The 18,319-nt window shown below is 51.6% G+C and overlaps 1 protein-coding gene across 2 annotated transcripts; it reads right to left on the reverse strand.

The window, feature by feature from the left end:
* Nucleotides 1-1,315: 1,315 nt before the first annotated feature.
* Nucleotides 1,316-17,100, reverse strand: BBS1 (Bardet-Biedl syndrome 1). 2 transcript variants are annotated; one of them, XM_061163067.1, is made up of 17 exons: nucleotides 17,002-17,100; nucleotides 16,578-16,654; nucleotides 16,427-16,461; nucleotides 13,421-13,690; nucleotides 13,260-13,306; nucleotides 13,106-13,144; nucleotides 12,909-12,981; nucleotides 11,184-11,315; nucleotides 10,347-10,453; nucleotides 8,678-8,798; nucleotides 8,354-8,512; nucleotides 7,145-7,214; nucleotides 6,424-6,582; nucleotides 5,447-5,580; nucleotides 4,366-4,500; nucleotides 3,521-3,607; nucleotides 1,316-3,298 (listed from the first exon to the last, which is right to left on the reverse strand). In XM_061163067.1, exons 1-17 carry the CDS (start codon nucleotides 17,046-17,048, stop codon nucleotides 3,212-3,214), a joined length of 1,779 nt encoding a protein of 592 aa, XP_061019050.1. In that variant the 5' UTR covers nucleotides 17,049-17,100; the 3' UTR covers nucleotides 1,316-3,211. The 2 variants fall into 2 exon arrangements, with proteins under 2 accessions (XP_061019050.1, XP_061019057.1); XM_061163074.1 differs by having other exon boundaries at nucleotides 16,578-16,651; nucleotides 17,002-17,062.
* Between the last annotated feature and the right edge of the window lie 1,219 nt (nucleotides 17,101-18,319).

Raw genomic sequence — 18,319 nt, forward strand, 5'->3', positions numbered from 1 at the left:
GGAGAAGTGCTTGCTGCAGTTCTAGCAAACAAACGGCACTCCCTTAAGCAGGGGATGAAGGGACACGCCCAGAGGACCTGTCGGACCCGGTGGGAGAAGAACCATCAGCTGGTATACACAGAAAACTAAGCAAAGGAGAGAAAAACAGGCCAACTATGAACTCCATGAAAAATAAATAAACACACAAAAAGGTCATTTAGTTACAGCCCCATTCTTGGCTCTGCAGTGGAGAGTCATGTAGTAATCTAAATAGTGAATATGGATTTACCTAACTGGGGAGAAAAGGAGAGGGCAGGGTGGGCCACAAGAGAGCTAAAGCCTCTTCTGTTATGACAGGTGACAACAAATATTGAATAAGCATATTTGTAGAAAAGCTAAGAGAGCCGGAAATGACTGTGCAGTGGCAGAGTACTGAGGACGGGAAGAGGCTGTTTCCTTGTTATAAACTGCCAGATTCCACAGTACTAAGTGGGGCTTCTCTGGCTGCTCAGACAGTAAAAAATCTGCCTGCAGTGCACGAGACCCAGGTTCGATCCCTGCATCAGGAAGGTTCTCTGGAGGAGGAAATGGCAACCCACTCCAGTATTCTTGCCTCGAGAATTCCATGGACAGAGGAACCTGGCAGACTACAGTCCATGGGGTTGCAAAGAGTAAGACATGACTGAGGAACTAATACAAATAGAGTACTAAGTAGGTACATGTTTTTTGACATTAAAAAAGGGACCACCCTCCTCATCCTTAATGTAGTTTCTTAGAGCTCTAGCTAGTGAGGGCACTGGGCATCATGCACTGCTTCCTACTTTGTACTGCTTTATTTACACTGTCCACATCATGCAGTTCATGTGTTTTTAAGTAATAGGTCCGTCTAGTCAAAGCTATGGTTTTTCCAGTAGTCATGTACGGACGTGAGAGTTGGACCATAAAGAAGGCTGAGCGGCGAAGAATTGATGCTTTTGAACTATGGTGTTGGAGAAGACTCTTGAGAGTCCCTTGGACAGCAAGGAGACCAAACCAGTCAATCCTAAAGGAAATCAATCCTGAATATTCACTGGAGGGACTGATGCTGAAGCTGAGGCTCCAATACTTTGGCCACCTGATGCAAAGAACTGACTCATTGGAAAAGACCCTGACGCTGGGGAAGATTGAAGGCAGGAGAAGGGGATGACAGAGGATGAGATGGTTGGATGGCATCACTGACTCAATGGACCCGAGTTTGAGCAAGCTCTGGGAGATGGTGAACAGGGAAGCCTGACATGTTGCAGTCCATGGGGTTGCAGAGTCGGACACAACCGAGTGACTGAACAACAACACAGTATCACATCATGTAAATTCATATTAGGGGTTGGGCCTCGGGATCATTTCTCCACTTTCATCATCATGGATAACTATGAGGAGAACCCAGGTGAGACTTCGTTCCGAGTTCACATAGTTCACTTCACGGGGGTGAAAGGGGCTGTAAGGTCATCTGGCCTTGCCACAGTGACACAGCTCCAGTGATAAGGGCAGGGCCTTCCATCGCTGATGAGCTCTCTCGGAAAATGCTTCCGGTTTGGTTGAAGTCTGACAGTGACGCTGCCTCTACCTGTCTTTCCATTTCCATATTGAACTTCCCCTTATTCCCCCTGAGCCTCAGTCAGCTTGATCGAGGAACTCCAGACCACCCCGACCTAACTGGTCTATGTTTGCGAGTGGCTGGATCATGCAGACAGGAGGGGGATGGGCTCTTTCTTTGGTCCAGACCCCTTAATTCTCTTAACCTCGCCGCAGATGCATTCCCTGCAGAGAGTGTGGCTGTGGCCTGTCCCTCACCATCTCCAGCACAGAGGCTGTTGTCCAGCGGAATCAATCAATGTGGGGTCCTTGGTCTCAAGAGCAAAAGTTCTGTGCTTACTCCTGCCGAGTACCCACTTTCTAGAGTTGATTCCTGGTTTCTTTACAGGGGCTGCCAAACTCTAGGATATTAGAGCAGAATCTAGTCAAACTGCCTCCTTTTAAACTTGGGGAAATGGAAACACACAGAAACTTGGTTACTTCCCACAAGCCTAAGCTGTCTGCCACATGCTAGGCTGTACCTAGTCCGAAGAAGACATAGGTCCTTCCTCAGCGGACAGGATTCCTCAGCGGACAGGATTCCTGGCTTACAATGGCGCAGGGCGGCCGTGGGTAGCACTCACCCAAGAGACAACCGACAGGTGAGCCAAGCAGACTGGCTAGGGGGCTCCAGGAGGCACCACGGGCCCAGACTGTGCGTCTCTGACCCCTAAGACCTTAACATGCACCTTCGTTCAATCCCTGACTCGACACCTAAGGTCTATGCTTTTCTAGCAAATCTCACACACTATGGCCACTGCCCAGTGACTTGCCACTCACCTGACTGACCTGGGCTCCAGGGCTTAGAACAGCATTTTGTTCGGCAGTTCTAGGCTTCTGCCTCCCAAGCCCCCTCCCCAGGACCCCAGAGATGCCCCTCCTATGAGCCCTGACCCCACCTTTCCTCTGTCTAGCTGAGCCTTCCTCTCCTGGGGCCCCTAGCTCCCTGCCCAGGCACTCTCTGCCCTCCTATGCCAGCCTCTTCCTTGGCGATCTTTATGGAGCATCACAGGCCTGAGACCTTGGCTAAGCCCAAAATTTCAGAAGGGGCCCCTGTGGGAAGGCAACTATTCCCAGGGCCCCTGAATAGAAAGAGGGGGAGATCAGAGCATGAGCTTTGCCTGTAAGCTGAGCTGGCAACAGCCAAGCCTCTGCCACCCCAGGGAGCAACAGGGGGCTCAGTCTCACCTGAGAAAAGCCTCTGACTATCTGGGGCCAGGCCCCCCGCCAACTCTGCAGCAGCAGCAAAGAGACGTGCCCAAGGAGAGTGGCAGAGAAGAAGGCGGGGCCTATGCCCTCATCTCAGCGTAACTGCTGCAGAACTTTTCCTTTGGACCTGGGGGTGCTTTCTGGGGGAAAGTAGGGACAAGAGCAGAGTGGCAGGAGCCCACAGGGTCAGCGCCTGGGTTTTCCTGAGAAGGAAAGCGCTCACTGACCTGTGCTGCGGGTCACCCAGTGGTTGGGGCAGTGAGGGAGGGGCGCTAGGAGAGGGGAGGGAGGCGGCGGCCTGGCGTGGTGCCGAACGGGAGTGAACCTGGGACTATGGACTCTGCCCAGCGCAGTGGAGGGGGCTGGATCTTCCTGGTTCTGGTTCCACTGGGGCTTTAACCCCAGCATGGGGTCAGGCAGCTGCCAGGCCCTCACTCATGGGCATGTTGATGTGGGCACTCAGCAGGGGTGTGCTTTGGCCTTCTCGAAGCACCAGCACCTATGGAGAAGGTAACCATGGTAGTAGGGGGCATTCTGCCTTCCCTCGCTGCTCCCCAAGAAGGCCCGCACGGCCTAGTCTGTACCGACCCTAGAGCAGGGCTCGGTCCAAGGGGCGGGGAGCCTCTGCTGTGCAGACACCCAGCCCTTCCTGGCAGCCACCCAGGGCCTTGTCCACACTCACTCGCACTCTCCCCTGCACTAGTACCAACTGGCGACCTACCTTGATGATGTCTGAGATGCCCTTGTCACTAAGACTCTTCACAAAGGTCTCCAGGGGGTAGTTGAGCCCTGGCACCAGCAATGGGACCTAAGTTTGGGGACAAAGAGGTCAGGAAGTCAGCCCTCATGCCCAGCCAGTGTCTGGTAGATTTCAAAGAGCTGTCACCCTGCTGTCCCAGCTGAATGTCATAGCCTGGCGGGGCGGGCAGGGGGGACAGGCCCGTTCAAGGGGCACAGGGCTCCATGGGGAGTGAACGCCCCAGGCCTGTGTGCGTGTCCATAATTAAAGGTAAACTTTTTTTTTAGCTGTGCTGCACGGCACGCTGGATCTTGGTTCCCTGGCCAGGGATCAAACCCTGCAGGGGAAGTGTCGAGTCTTAATCACTGGACTGCCAGGCTAGTCCCTAAACCTCTTGACCTCCGACCAAGTCCAGGGCTGTTTCTCCCACATACCAAAGTCCTCAGTTTCTGGTCCTTTCAACTAAGGCTCAAATGTGGACCTGGGGAACACCAGGCCCTTCACTCTGGAAGGTTCTCCGTGGGGTTCTCATTCCTGCTGAGGAGGGGCTGGACAGCAGGGTGGGCTCTGGGATCCCCCAGCACGAACAGGCTTCCGACAGCGACACAGGTGGGCCCCTGACTCTCACCCCAGCACCTTCCGTGTGCCGCCCTCAGACCTCGAGCAGGCGGGGAGAAAAGCAGCTGGGGCAGGCAATCTCGGGGGCTCTCCTCAGGGCCCCTGCTGCGCCCTAGTCGGCCCTGTAGCTGCAGCCACTTGCCAGCCCCCTCACCTCTGACCTGTGGGCATCTGACCAGGCCCCACCCCACCCTCTGTCACGCCAGTACCTTGAAGAAGGCCCGCGGCAGAGCATAGAGCACCTCGTTGTACAGGAAGCAGACCACCAGCCCCAGGACGGGGCGGGCTGTTGACGTGTTCTGCAGGTGAAGGGTGAGCTTGAAGGTGGGGCCCAGGCCCTGAACCTGTGGAGAGGGTGGGGAGGGGAGAAAGCCCTTAGGACCTAGTGGGCTTGAGTGCTGAGGATGGTTGACCCTGGCCCTGCCTGCCTGCTTCCTCATCAGCATCAAGTCACCCTCCTCCAACTGCTCTGACGCACTGTCCATCAGCAGGCCCAGAGCTCAGAAGCGTGGGTACGGAGTTGAGTGGCGCCCAGGAAGGAGAAGGTGGGCAGGAGGCAGAGCTGGCCTGGGCGAGCAGGCCCAGCTTCCGCCTGCGCCAGGCTACGGCCCTGCCCCTCTCCTCAGGGCCCGGCCCGCCTTCACCGCTTGTCCTCTGCCGGCTGCGGGGATTTCACTTTCTCCCTCTCACCCGCTGCGCTCTGTAGCCTCTTCCTCTCTGGATCTCTCTGCAGTCTTCAGGGAAAGAGAGACTAGAACCCCAACTGGATCAGACTGCACACCTCAGGGAGCCACTGAGAGCTGGTTGGAGGCCTGAGGACCTTGAGATCAGGGTGTCTAAGGGCTCCGCGTCCTCCTTGTGCCTGTGTAGTCCCGAGACGGCCCCATCCCTGCCCCGGGCAGTCCGACCCCCTCGGGCTGCCGGCAGTTACTGAAGTGAACAGACTCCTGAAGAGCCCCCCTCCAGGCTCCTGGGAAGAAACATCCCAAGATGACGACATGGGGGCCGGGCCCCACGTTTGGAGGCTTGTCTGAGGCCCCACATGGAACGAGGCGGCTGGAGAGCGTGCCCTGCTCTGCGGCCAGCTGAGGGGAAGAGGCAGTGCAGGTGAGAGAAGGCGAGAGCGCCCACGGAGGAGGTCTTGGTCCCTGAGTCTGTGGGCAGGTGACAAGGGGCATGGGGCCTAGTTGCCTTGGAACTGGCTCTGGCCTGAGGGGTTCCCGCCCACCCCTGACCTCTGCCCCTCTGGCCCTGAGGTGGCCTGAGCACCCCCCTACCCCGAGAGCTCACCACGGCGTGCAGCTTGAGCGGCTCCTGGGCCGTCACAGACACGGGGCTCAGGCTGGACTCAAGGGCCTGCACGTAGGCACGGGCTGCCCGGAGGCGCAGCAGGTAGAGGTCCGCCTGGAAGGTCCGGTGCATGGCTGAGGGGAGGGACGCGAGGGGCTGACGGTGAGGAGGGAGGGGGCAGGGAGGGTGGGGAGAGGGTGAGAGGAAGGCCCAGGGGGCAGAGGCTGGGAGCGTGCAACAGGGGCCCGAGGTCCCACCGCCAGCCTCTGGACGCTGTGGACTGCTCCCTGCCCCTCCGCCCGGCGTCTCCCACCTCCTGGCCTCCGGCGCAGTCTCGGCGTCCTTTGTTGGCGCCTGGCTGAACCCAGGCAGGGCCTTGCGCCTTTACCCAGGCCTCTGCCGAAATCGCCCTTCCCTGTCTCTGTCTGGCTGGTGGACGTGTAATCATCTTTTAAGAGTCAAATCCAGTGTCATCTCTAAAGCCTTTGCCAGGCTCCCAGGCAAACGCATCTCTTGTGCGCCTCAAAAGCACTCCACAGAGACTTCCACACCTATCATGCAACGTGAAGTTAGCAAGGTCTAGTGAGCTCTTTAGGTACGGACTGGCCTGATCCAAGGCACTTGGCACAGGGCCTGGCATGATCACAGGTACTGAATGAACAAAAGAGCATGACAAGTTACACAGGAAAAGGAAGAACCTTGATCAAATTCTACTTCTGAGAACTCCTGCACCTAGAACTGGCTGTTCCCTCCTCTAAACTCGAGGGGCAGCCGCAGCACTGTCTGCCTTGAGCTCCAGTTCCTTGTTGGCAGGGTGTACTTCCGAGGCTGTCTCTGGGCCTCCAGAGGCGTGAGACCCGCCCGGTTCGCCCAGGTCTCCTCCCGCTGCTCAGGGCACCCAGGTGGCGTTCACCCAGTTGCTACCACTTTGGAGGAATGGAGGAGGAGGAGGAGGAGGGACTCGGCCTGAGCCTCACCGGTGCCGGCTTCCCGCTCTCGCAGCGTCTGGTCCACATAGATCCGGGTCTTCCGGGGCACGTTGAGTTTCACGGGCTGGCTTAGTAGGGGGTCCACCTCCCCTCCCCCCTCCGCAAACATTGCTGTGCGCTTGAGGATCTTCATGATCAGGCCACCGCCTAAGGGAAGAGGACAGATGGCAGATGTGTCCTCCCCAGGCCCACCCAACAGTCCCATTCTTTTTCCCCAATCTGCCTCATGTTGACCCTCTTCTGTCTCCTTGCTGAGACTGTAGGTCTCTGAAAGGAATGAAGTGTGTCCTATAAGTAATGCATTCATTCATTTAGCAGTTATTTATTTGTTTGGGCAAGTCACTTGGCTTGCGGGATCTTAGTTCCCTGACCAGGGATCAAACCTGAGTCACCTGAAGTGGAAGCATGGAGTTCTAACCACTAGACCACCAGGAGAGTTCCTAGCAGATATTTACTGCCTATTTTGATGTTCCTGCGGCAGACACTGGGGTGAACTGGAGACACAGCCAGGGCCTGGCCCCAGGTAGTGACATCAAACTGCAGATGAGCTCTCCCCAGTCAAGGCCCAGCCCCAGAGAGGACAGTGTCTGTAGGCCCTGCTTCCCAAACCCAGGTCCACCCATGTTCCACATCCACCTCCTCTTCTTCCCAGGGTCTGGTCCCACGGACTCCCAACTCTAAAACCCTCACGAGGCCTGACCCTCCTTGCCTTGTGTAGTCATGATGAGGGTGTTATCTTCCCGTCCAAAGCGGCCAAAGCAAAGGCTGGTCACTGCCTCCTATGGTAGAGACACCAGAGTTTAGTTGGGAAAAGATCTCAGTGAAGAGAACACGGGTGGGAATAGTTGGGGGGTAAGGCTGGGAGACCACATATGATGTAAGAGGTGAAATGTGAGGTGAGGCCGGGGGCTATGGTGCCTCTGAAATATTTCCTGTATTTCTAATCTCCCTTCACCCTGCTCCCTGCTCACTGTCATATGGCCATAGTTCCAGACTGGACATCACTGGCCTTTGGGTTCAGCTTTCTAACAGGTCTCCCAGCCGTCTTTTTCCCCAGTCTGTCCTTCAAACAGCTGCTTCTGTTGCCTTTCAAAATACAAGTATGACCATGTCTATTCTTGGCTGAAAAACCTCCAATGGTTTCTGCTCTCCTTGTTCACATTCAAGGCCTTCCATATCTGACTCCAACCTGCCTTTTCTCTCTGTCCTTTTCCCAACCTGCACACCATACCGCCTGCCCTCCCGAAAGCCTGTGGTCTAAACCAGCTGCTTTCAAACATTATATTGTGACATATGACACTTTACACATACATACACACTAAAGTTTCATACGTGATACACTCTGAACTTTTTTCTGGTTCTGTTACTGGCTCATCAAATTGATTTGATGACTCAAAACTTTGTTTGAAAAACTCTGGTCCAAATTCATCAAACTACCTGGATTCCTTTGTCAAGAACACTCATACCTCTCAGCCGTTGTTCATGTTATTTCCAGTCTGGAATATTGCACCTTCATTTATCTACTCCATTTCTCAGAGCAAACTGCCTCGAGAACCAGCTGAATTGTATTTGCTCTGTGAAATAGCTCCTGAGTTCCATGCCTATGTATCTCTCACCACCACCCCCAGTCATTAGAGTCTGTCTCTGCGCTTTTTCTGGGCTTTGCTTTGCTTTAGGCTGTCTTGTATTTGAATCAGCTGTGTTTCTGGCTGGCTTGCACCTTAGACTGCAAGTCCCTTGACAATAAGGATTCGGTCATTGTTTTATCCTTCCAATACAGTGAGTTATGCAGATGAGATACTCAATGAACATTTTCAAAATACATCAAAAGTTAAGGGTGGCAGGTGGAGTGGGATCAGGAGAGGCAGTGAGTGAGCCCCAAAGGTGGGAGCGGGGCAGGGAAGAGTCAGCAGCTCACCGGCGTGCGGATGACATTGAGCAGGGCCTTGTCCTGGTAAATGCGGACCTCTCTATTGGCCAGTCCGACCATGACGGCCTGCAGGCCCCGGGAGTGCTGCTCCAGGAGGTTCATGGCCAGGATGGCTGCAGGCATCTGCACTGTCCACAGCTTCTTACCCTGGGAGGGAACAGCTAAGTGTCTACTGGGGGCTCAGCGCCGAGGAGTGGAAAGAAGTGGGTGGCTGGAGTTGCTGGGAAGAGAATGCCAGAAGGGCTCGCCTGCTGAGGGGGCCCGAGGAGACAAGGGTGGAGGGGCTTGGGGGTGCTTGCCGTGAGATCACACCTTGTGGGTGAAGCCGTGCAGGCTGTCTTGGTTGCTGCCCACCACCAGGACTTTGTGTATAAGGACAAGCCCCACAGGCTGGGCGCTCAGCTCGATGCAGTACTTGGGGCGCTTGGAGTCTCTGTGGAATGAAGACCCACACTCTCAGCCCCAGAGCTTCCTGGTGGCTCACGTGGTAAAAAGTCTGCTTGCAATGCAGGAGACCCAGGTCCTATCCCTGGGTCGGGAAGATCCCAGGAGGAGGGCATGGCAACCCACTCCAGTATTCCTGCCTGGAGAATCCCCATGGACAGAGGAGCCTGGAGGACTACAGTCCATGGGATCAGAGAGCAACTGAGCAACTAACGCTCACTCGCTCACTCACTCCCAGTCCAGAAACGTTCTCTCCTTCCCTGGCTGACCCTCCTCTTTCCAGGCCCCACAGATGATCCTGGGAGCAGCCTTGGCCCACAAGCAGAGGACCAGGAACTAGTTCCACCTCTAGGACTTCGTAGTTGCATGACCTTGGATAACACAATGTGTATTTTCCCTCCTGGTCTTCCTCACAACTTCACTACAGTGGTCTGTGGGATAACTTGGTGTTTACCAGTCTACAGCGAGTGTACCTCAGGTGAGACGAAGCAATGGACTGAGATTCCACTTAGGATAATAGTTTAGTAATTTATCAGAAAATCAGGAGGAGTTTGCTCTGTGTGGACGCAGTGTTTGCAGTTTCCTGACATCTAAATCTTTATTTCTCTCATCTAGAAACTCTGGCCCACCTTTCTTAAGTCTAGGCCAGAGACATCTCCCATCCGATGACTCATCTGAAGAGGTTCCCATTGGTCTCTGGGCCTAATCCCAACCTACCCTCCAAAATGAACATGGATCATGTCATTCATCACATCTTCTGAGTCAAACCCCATAATGGTTTTCTACTGCCCTTCAGATGAAACCCAAAATCTTCACCATGTCCTACCAGGTCCTGCATGAGTTGATCTGATCTCCAGGTCATTTCTTGCCACCAAGCTCAAGTGGCACATGCCAATGTCTTTCCCACCCAGAGTTCACTTACGTGCTCTCTGCCTATAACACTTGCTCCACTTTTTTGAACTGGATCCTTCTTAACTGTCAAAGTAATCTCTTCATACAGGCATTCACTGATCACCCTGACCCCCTTTTTTTCCTCACTGAGCCAGTACTTTTCCTCCATAGCATGTATCCAGTTTGTAATATAATCTTGGTCTTAATATGTCTTCCCACAAGGGTAGGGACTACATATTTTGTTCATCAATATATCCCCAATACCTCATGCAATGCTTAATTCATAGCAGGTACTCAAAAAGATTTCTTGAATTAAAAGAATGACAGTTAAGAAACATCAAACTAATGCATGAGGAAATTTCCCGTACCTACAAAAGCAATAGAACAAATAGGAGAGACCATTTTGATCTAATATCTGATTGCACTGCTAGTGTCACAGCCACCCAGCCTAGTCTCTCACTTTGCCAGGCCGCACCAGACAATCCTCCAGCCATCCCTTGTGCTCAAGGGCTCTGCCTCCTATGAAGCTCTGGGCTCTTTCCAGTCCCACGTTCTCGCTCCAAAGCCCTGCTCATCTTGTAAGCCCTCGAAACCACTAGGTTTCTGAGATGTTCCTTCTGACCCTAGAGAGCTCGGATGTGGCTACCTTCTCAGCATATAGACGCTCCCGTTGCGGCAGGCAGTGGCAAGACGAAACTCCACCTCAAACTGGCCAGAAACCTCCAGGAAGACAGGGACGCTGGGGAGGCTCATCTGCAGAGAGACTCAAACACCCCGGTTTCTCTGGAGCCCCAGCCCCTCCCTAACCTGACGTCACCTAAGTCCCCATCGCCTCACTCACACCCTCCTGGGCACAGTTTAAAACTTAAAACAGTTTCTCTGGAGGGGAACAGGTAGAGAAAGCCTTTAAGTCTACACCCTTTGACTCAACTATGCCATTTCTAGGAAAGCGTGCAAGGAGGTATTTAGATAATCACACAAAGATATTTGGCAAGGAAGCCTACTGTGGTGGTGGTTAATAACAGCAAGAAACTGAAAACAACTTCAACGTACAATTGGCGACAGGGTAAAGAAATTACAGAGTATTTATATAACCAATGTTATGTGGCCTCTGAAAAGGCTGACATGCTTTTATATGGACATGGAAAGATACCGATGAGCTACTGCTGCTTGAAAACAGCAGGTTACAGGAGCCTACAGTATGGGGCTGTTTTGTTTAAAAAAAAAAAAATTGAAAGTTATATACCCGTGTCTAAATATGAAAACGTCTACAAAGACTTGTGCCAAAACTGTAACAGAAGACATGCATGAGTGGTAGGATTTGGGGATATCTGTCTTCTTTATGCCTATCTACATTTTATAACTTTCTACAATAAACAGGTATCCCCAAGACTAACTAACTGGGGCAGGAGATTTGGGGGAGGAGGGGGAGGGAGTGGAGCCTGTGCCTCGGGTGTGCCCAGGGCCAGGCCCCCACACTGACCTTGGCCAGAATGGTGAAGGCCTTCGGGTCTAGTACCAGGAGCTCCTTGCTCTCAGTGCCCAGCACCAGGCAGGACACAGCGTCCTCGTCAGCCAGGTTCTTCTTTAAGGTGGTCATGGTGGTGATGACTGTCTGCAGAAGGACTCCAGGGTAACCCAGGAGATCCCCTCACACCATCTCCCACCCCAGCTACTCCCAGGACGCCCCAGAAAGACAGAGGGCAAAGGAGGAAGAAAAGTATTAGAGATGTGACAGAAGGTTTACCTACAAAAGTGTTGATTGCAACAAACCTAATTTCCTAACAAAAGAGGATTCTTTAAGTCAATTATTAACTATCTATATGATCAAAAACCACACGGTCATTTACCAAAATCAGATTTTAAAAGAAGATTCAATGACAGAGAGAATGTTTCTAATGTATTAACAGAAAATACAGGTTAAAAGTTACATTAGTATTATCCCAGTTAAAAAAATATATATATGAATAAAAAAAAATCTTGGAAAGCTAAACCTGTAAATACAAACACTGGTTATCTCTGGACAGTGACATCACAGGCAAGGTTTAATTTATTCATTGTGCTTTTCTGCAGTTTCTACAGTGGGCATATATTCTTCTAATTGTGATTGGAGAGAAAACGAAAGAGAAGGAGATGATCCCCTTTTTAGGAATCTCTGCTATGGAAATAATTTAATGGGACTAAAATGTTTCTTTGGATAAAGCTGTTCACTGAATTGACTATCTTTAAGATTAAAAAAAGAGGAATCCTCAATGCCTAGTGGAAGGAGAAAGTTACAGAAATGTGGATGCTAGTGGCTTCCAACCATGGAGCTGCGATGCACAGCTGGAAAGATGGCCTCCCCCACGCTGCATCTTTTAAGCAATACTTAACTCACTCCCTGATTTTAAAAGTACTCAGAGATAGTGACGATTGTGGATCTGAGCTGCTGATCAGCAGGAGAGAACAATGTTTCTCAGGGAATTATCTATGGCAAGCCAAACATGGAGGTATGTGTTGGTCAATGTATTCGGCTCAAGTGGCCTCTATAGCAAGTGGGTGGTTCCTATGTGGCTTTCTAAAATGCAGGGACAGCTCTGAAAGCCCATCCCTGTAGAGGCTCAGCCCCCAAGGTCAGGAACCACTAGAGCTCATCAATAAGTAGGTCTATCAATGAGGCCATTAAAATCCTAACTAAGAAAAATATGAAGTGACTAAAAAGAAGACACTTCTTGACCAATGATCTGCACCGAATAGTTAAATTATGAACGAATAATGAATCATCAATGAAATAATCAAGGAGCCACTAAAAATGGGGTTCTTCCAGACTAATGCTCAAGATACAATGTTACATGCTCAAGGGAAGCAGGATATAAAAGCATATTTATGAACGAAATGTTATCAAAATGGTAAGAGTACTCTGAGTAGTAAGAGTATAGTCACTTGTATTTCTCCTTTGTACTTCTATTTTCAAAATTTTCCTTAATGAGCATATTTTACCTTTACCCCCAAGATGATAAAAGTTATATAAGTTACATAACTGTATCTATCAACTCAAAGCTGTCACTGCTAAGCGACATGGAGAAGCCCTGCAGACGACACAGGTGGCACAGGCTGGAAGGGAAACTGCAAAATAAAACTAGTCGGGTTTGGCTTTACCACTGTTACGTGGTCTGTTTAAAAAAAAAAACAACTGTGTATCTCACAGGGAAATGAGAAGGGGCAGTACCTGCCGCTTGATGGACTTGGACTTGTGCTGGTTCACAAACGCCTCCATCTCACTCAGCTCCAGCTGCAGAAACCTGGACACAGCGTGGGGACATCTGTGCACCCAGGCCCTGCCTGCCCTCCACAGGCCACGCCACAGCCTCTCCCCCTGTCCTCCCTGGGAGCTTCTGGAGCCCCGGCCGTCCAGAGGGCCCTTACCTGAGGGACTGTACAGACAAAGGCACCTCTGCCTTCTCCCTGTAAGGAGAACAGGGCCAGTGCAGGGGAGGGGGTGTCAGACGGTGGGCTCTGGGATGAAGGAGTAGGAACTGGGGGGTGAGGGAGGCACATGAAGGGGAAAGTGGGCTCTCACCTGATGCCTTCCAGCATCTCCTTCAGGGTCAAGGGGTCAATCCGGTCCTGTACCACCACGGGAAGAAGGTAGAGCCTGTGAGCTCCAGAGCCAGGCAGGGAATGAGGCCCACCCGCAGTGGCCACCTCTGCCTTCTTGCTCTCATCCCCCAGGTCACTTACCTCTTTGGCCTGATTCCAAAGGTCTTGTTCCAGGGGGTTTACAGGCAATGGGGGCAGGCTGAACTTGAAGTAGGGCTTGAGATTCTTATACATATACACACAAGGGCCTGATGCGATTGCCACTGCTGGTGTCTGGGGCTCATGTGACTCCATGAGGAAGGTGACAGCAGCAGCTGGCAGGGCAGGTAGCGGGCTTTCCCTCAGCACTGTTCCTTTAAGCACCTTCAGGCGGGGCTGCCGCCCATCTGGGCCAAGGTCTCCCACGACCAGCTGCAGAGAGAGGCTGGCTGACTCCAGGCTTAGGGTCTAAAGACCCCCCCTACTGCCCCTCTTCTTGGGCTTAGCTTTTTGCTGGTGCACATCCAAATACACTCAGAGTGTACCACAGGTGGGTGGGAGGAGGGCAAAGGCTTTGCAAGCTGTGTGCCCTTGGGAAAAATGACTTCCTGAACCAGTTTTCCCACCTGCAAAATGGGAATACCTACGACGCGACAGGAGCGTCCCAAGTGGTGCTAGTGGTAAAAAACCACAAAACCTGCCTGCCAACGCAGGAGACCTAAGAGACGCAGGCTCAGTCCCTGCTGGGCCACGAAGATCCCCTGGAGGAGGGCATGGCAACCCACTCCAGTATTCATGCCTGGAGAATCCCATGGACAGAGGAGACTGACAGGCTAGTCCACGGGGTTGCACGAGGTGGACACAAGTGAAGCAACTGAGCACGCACCCACGCACACCGCAGGACACTTGTTGTCAAAGTCAAGTGAGACAGTGAGCTGCAGAACCCAGCGGGGAACAGGGGGCGGCTGACACTTTCAGGATGTGTTCAGTAAATGTTTCTTCAGGGCCTGCTCCATGCCAGACACTGTTCTACACACTGGGACAGTGACTGAGGTCACTGGGGAGCCTGAAACTCATATCTGGGCTCTGAGGCTGGGCTTCCAAATGGGAAAGGAGCTAAAGATGCAGAACCCAGTGCGCAGAGTGGGATGTGCTCTAGCAACCTACAGAGGAGAACCAAGCTCTTCTATTTCCACCCTCCAAGCCACTGCGGCGGCCATGCAAGCCCATTCTCCTGAGTGAAGCCTGCAAGGCTCCTCTGACCTGGCTCCCAGCAGGTTTTCTATCACTTCCCCATCCAGGCTATGCTCCAGCCAGAAGGCAGGCTGCCACAGAATGCCTGGATTCCGAGCATGCTCAGTGTGCCTGGAGCCACACCAGTAACTTCATGTACCCCTTTATTTAATCTGAGCAACAACCTGTGAGGTAGATATAATTATTAGCCCCATTTCACAAATCAGGAAGCTATAAGGCTTAGAGATGTTAGGTAAGAGTCACATAGCTAGTAGGTGGCAGAGCAAGGTCTTGAATCTAAGTCTATCTGAATCCAAAGCCAGTGGTCTTGGGACCTCCCCGGCAGTCCCGTGATTAGGACTCTGCCTTCCAATGCAGGGGGCACGGGTTTGATTCCTGGTTGGGGAACCAGGGTCCCACATGCCAAAGGGTACAACCAAAAATTAAAAAAAAACAAAGCCACTGGTTTTAACTACTGTTTTATATTGGCCTCAACTTTCTAATGTTCAATTTACTCTCTCCAAACATGCTGTGAGTTTCCAAGCCTCTTTGCCTTTGTTTGTGCAATTCCCTCTGCCTGGAATGCCCTCCCCTCTTCCATGCCTTCTCGACACACTTCATTCATCCTTCAACACAGTTCACATAGTACTGCCTCCTCCTGCCTCCAGTTTAGGACAGAGGAGCCCGGCAGGCTACAGTCCACGGGGCTGCAAAGAGTCGGACAACTGAGCAACTAAGCACACGCAGTCTGTGATTTCTCCACCCGTCACTGCTGTCAACCCAGCACCAAGGATACACCAGGTGTTCAGTCAAAACTGTGGATGAATCAAGGACAGTGTCCGTGTTTCCTTCTGACTACGGACTGATTCATTTCTCAGTTTAGCGTCTGCACAAAAACTTACACACAGTAGGGGTTCACTGGGTGTGTTAGTCGCTCAGTCGTGTCCGACTCTTTGCAACCCCATAGACTGTACCCTGCCAGGCTTCTCTGTCCATGGCATTCTCCAGGCAACAAGACTAGAGTGGTTCCCTTAACCAAGGGGTTCACTGTATGCTTGCTAAATTGTTGAATGCTCTATGGACAGGGATTTGGGGGCCAAAGCCACGAATCTTACTGCACTGTCCAAGCAGGATATGACTCCTTTCTAGCTGCCATCATAACATATCCATTGTAGGTTACTGCCCTTGGTGAGGGCTGAGCAGTAATGGAACATGTGACGGGGAATTTGACAGACCCAGGTCTGCCACCTTTTACAAACTCGGTAAACTCAGCTTTTTGGAATCTATTTTCCCACTAACAAAATGGAGATAAACAATATCTCTGTATGTGAAAATGCCTCAAAGAGGGTCTAGTGCAGAAATGAGTACTCAATATATGTTAACTTCCTTTCTTTAGCTCAATAATTTCTCAACCTTTAAAAAAATCTGTGCCTTTAAACTTTTTTATTTTATTTCTTTACTTATCTTTACATTTTTATCTTAATTTTAAATTTAATCTTTTTATTATGGAAAAATTTCAGTCATATACAAAAGTAGAGACTCATATAACGAACCCCCAAATAGCCATCATCCAGTTTCAAGATGATCAGCTTATGGTTAACCTTAAAATTTATACCCTTTTGATAAACAAAAACTCTCAGTCTCCTCCCTTTTAAATTCCCTCCAGATTCTGACGCCCCACCCCCAAGTACTCTTCCAGCGAAGAATTAACGTCAACAAAATGAAGAGGCTTTGTCTTAGTATAATCTCCAGCAGCATTTTGTTTAGCTCTACTTTCTGCAGTATGTCATATGAAATCAACAGGTTCTCTCCACTTCCACGTTAAAAATAAAGCGTAACACTAAAGGTGCTTTTTCAAAGTGCACATGAATTCCAGACTACGTTGAGCTTCTTTGGAACTATCAGGAAACCTCACTTCTGGGGTGAGAGGCTTACCTCGTACTCCCCGTCCCCGTGCAAATCGGCCAGCGCTGGAAAACATAAAAAGGGCCATAAACCAGGGTCTCAGCATCCTAGAAGCTTAATTATAGGACCATCTGACTCTCCGGTCTCCCCAGAACCGGGGTTCCTGGTCCCAGAGACTCACCCATGCAGGCGGGAAAGGTGTGGATGTTCGTCATGGGATCGGAAACTGCGTTCAGCCATTTCGAATTGGCCTCACTGCTGGGAGAAGAGGGACAGAGTTGGGGGACGCGGGTGGGGGGTCGGGGGCAGAAGATGAATCCCAGGGGAAGGAAGAACATTTTGCGGGAACTGGTTTCTGGGGATGAGGTGTGTAGGAAGCTCTGAACGAGGGGAAAAGAGTCAGCGTCCAAGTTCCGGCTCCCCCACCGCAGCCCTCGAGTCACCCACACACCCATTCACTCCCTGGGTCTGTTTCCCAATGGGATCTTTAAGAGCCCTTTAAGGACTGCCAGCGCTGCTGAGACTCGCAGGATCCCAGATCCCAGGGACCGGGGCCTCATCTTTATATATGCGGGAAAAGGGGTCTCAAGGATCCCAGCCTTTACCTCTTGCCTTTGCCGCCGTCTTCCTGCGACGGAGACGTAGCAGCCATCTTCCCAGGCGTCACCTTGGCAACCAGCTCTGGTCCGCCGCCGCGCGGCGCCCAAAAGCGCCCGGCTTGGGGGGAAGCTTTCGTGTCAAGGTTCCGGGCGCTCAACTTTCCGGCCCGGGACTGAGAGGCTGCTGAGCAAGTTGCGCTGGTCCTTGCGCCGGGGTGGGGGGCGTTTCTACCAGCTGAAATGCAATCCCTCATTCCGACGTATATAATTTATCTCTGATTCTTCCCATCAGGAGCTTCTAGGCCCTGCACCTCTGGCTCAGCCGCGGGGCCCTCGAACTTTGAGGCCTGGAGAGGTACCCTTCTCCAGTTTAACAGCAAAACTAACTCGTCCGCTCATCCTCACGGTTAACTGGGTGGAAAGGGGGCCCCGTCCTTTCTTCCCTCCTTACTCTCGAGGTCCAAGATAGGGAAGCAAAACATAAAGGTTAAGGGATTAACTCCTGGGCTCCGCTGGTGGCTCAGTGGCAAAGCAGCCATCTGTCTGCCAATGAAGGAACACCTGTTCCGTTTAGAAGATCTGGTCTGGGAAGATCCCACGTGCCACAGAGCAGCTAAGCCACAATTCCTGACTCTGCCCCTCTGTGGCAAGTATTGAAGCCCCAGTCCTAGAGCCTGTACACCAGCAGCCAAAAATAGATTAAAAGAAAAAAAGAGAGAGCAATTAAATTCTAGGATTGAGGTGTTCCAATTTTTTTTGCTGTTGCTGTCCTGTCCCTCTTTGCGACCCCACAGACTACACTAAGCCAGGCTTCCCTGTCCTTCCCTATCTCCCGGCGTTTGCTCAAACTCATGTCCATTGAATCAGTGATGCCATCCAACTATCTCATCCTCTGTTGCCCACTTCTCCTGCTTTCAATCTTCCCCAGCATCAGGGTCTTTTCTAATGAGTCGGCATTTCACATCAGGTGGCCAAATGGAGCTTCAGCTTCAGCACCAGTCCTTCCAATAAATATTTGAGGTTGATTTCCTTAAGGAACGACTGGGTTGATTTTGCTGTCCAAGGAATTCTCAAGAGTCTTCTCCAATACCACTGTTGGAAAGCATCTGTTTTTCAGCTCTTAGCCTTCTTTATGGTCCAACTCTCACATCCATACATGACTACTGGAAAAACCATAGCTTTGACTATACAGACTTTTGTTGGCAAAGTGATGTCTCTGCTTTTTAATATGCTATCTAGGTTTGTCATATCTTTCCTTTCAAGGAGCAAGAGTCTTTTAATTTCATGGCTACAGCCATGATCTTAGTTCCAGTTTTCAGCTTCT

This window comes from Dama dama, chromosome 2 (genome assembly GCF_033118175.1).
Source record: "Dama dama isolate Ldn47 chromosome 2, ASM3311817v1, whole genome shotgun sequence".
In the NCBI taxonomy this organism is placed as follows: Eukaryota; Metazoa; Chordata; class Mammalia; order Artiodactyla; family Cervidae; genus Dama; species Dama dama.

Excerpts from the sequence above, each read along its gene's own strand:
- BBS1 (XM_061163067.1), bottom strand. The coding sequence starts at position 17,048 with ATGGCTGCTACGTCTCCGTCGCAGGAAGACGGCGGCAAAGGCAAGAG. Across the intron at positions 13,691-16,426 it reads ACGGGGACGGGGAGTACGAG|CTGGTCGTGGGAGACCTTGG; the intron begins GTAAGCCTCTCA and ends CTCTCTCTGCAG. Across the intron at positions 10,454-11,183 it reads CCTTCACCATTCTGGCCAAG|ATGAGCCTCCCCAGCGTCCC; the intron begins GTCAGTGTGGGG and ends GTCTCTCTGCAG.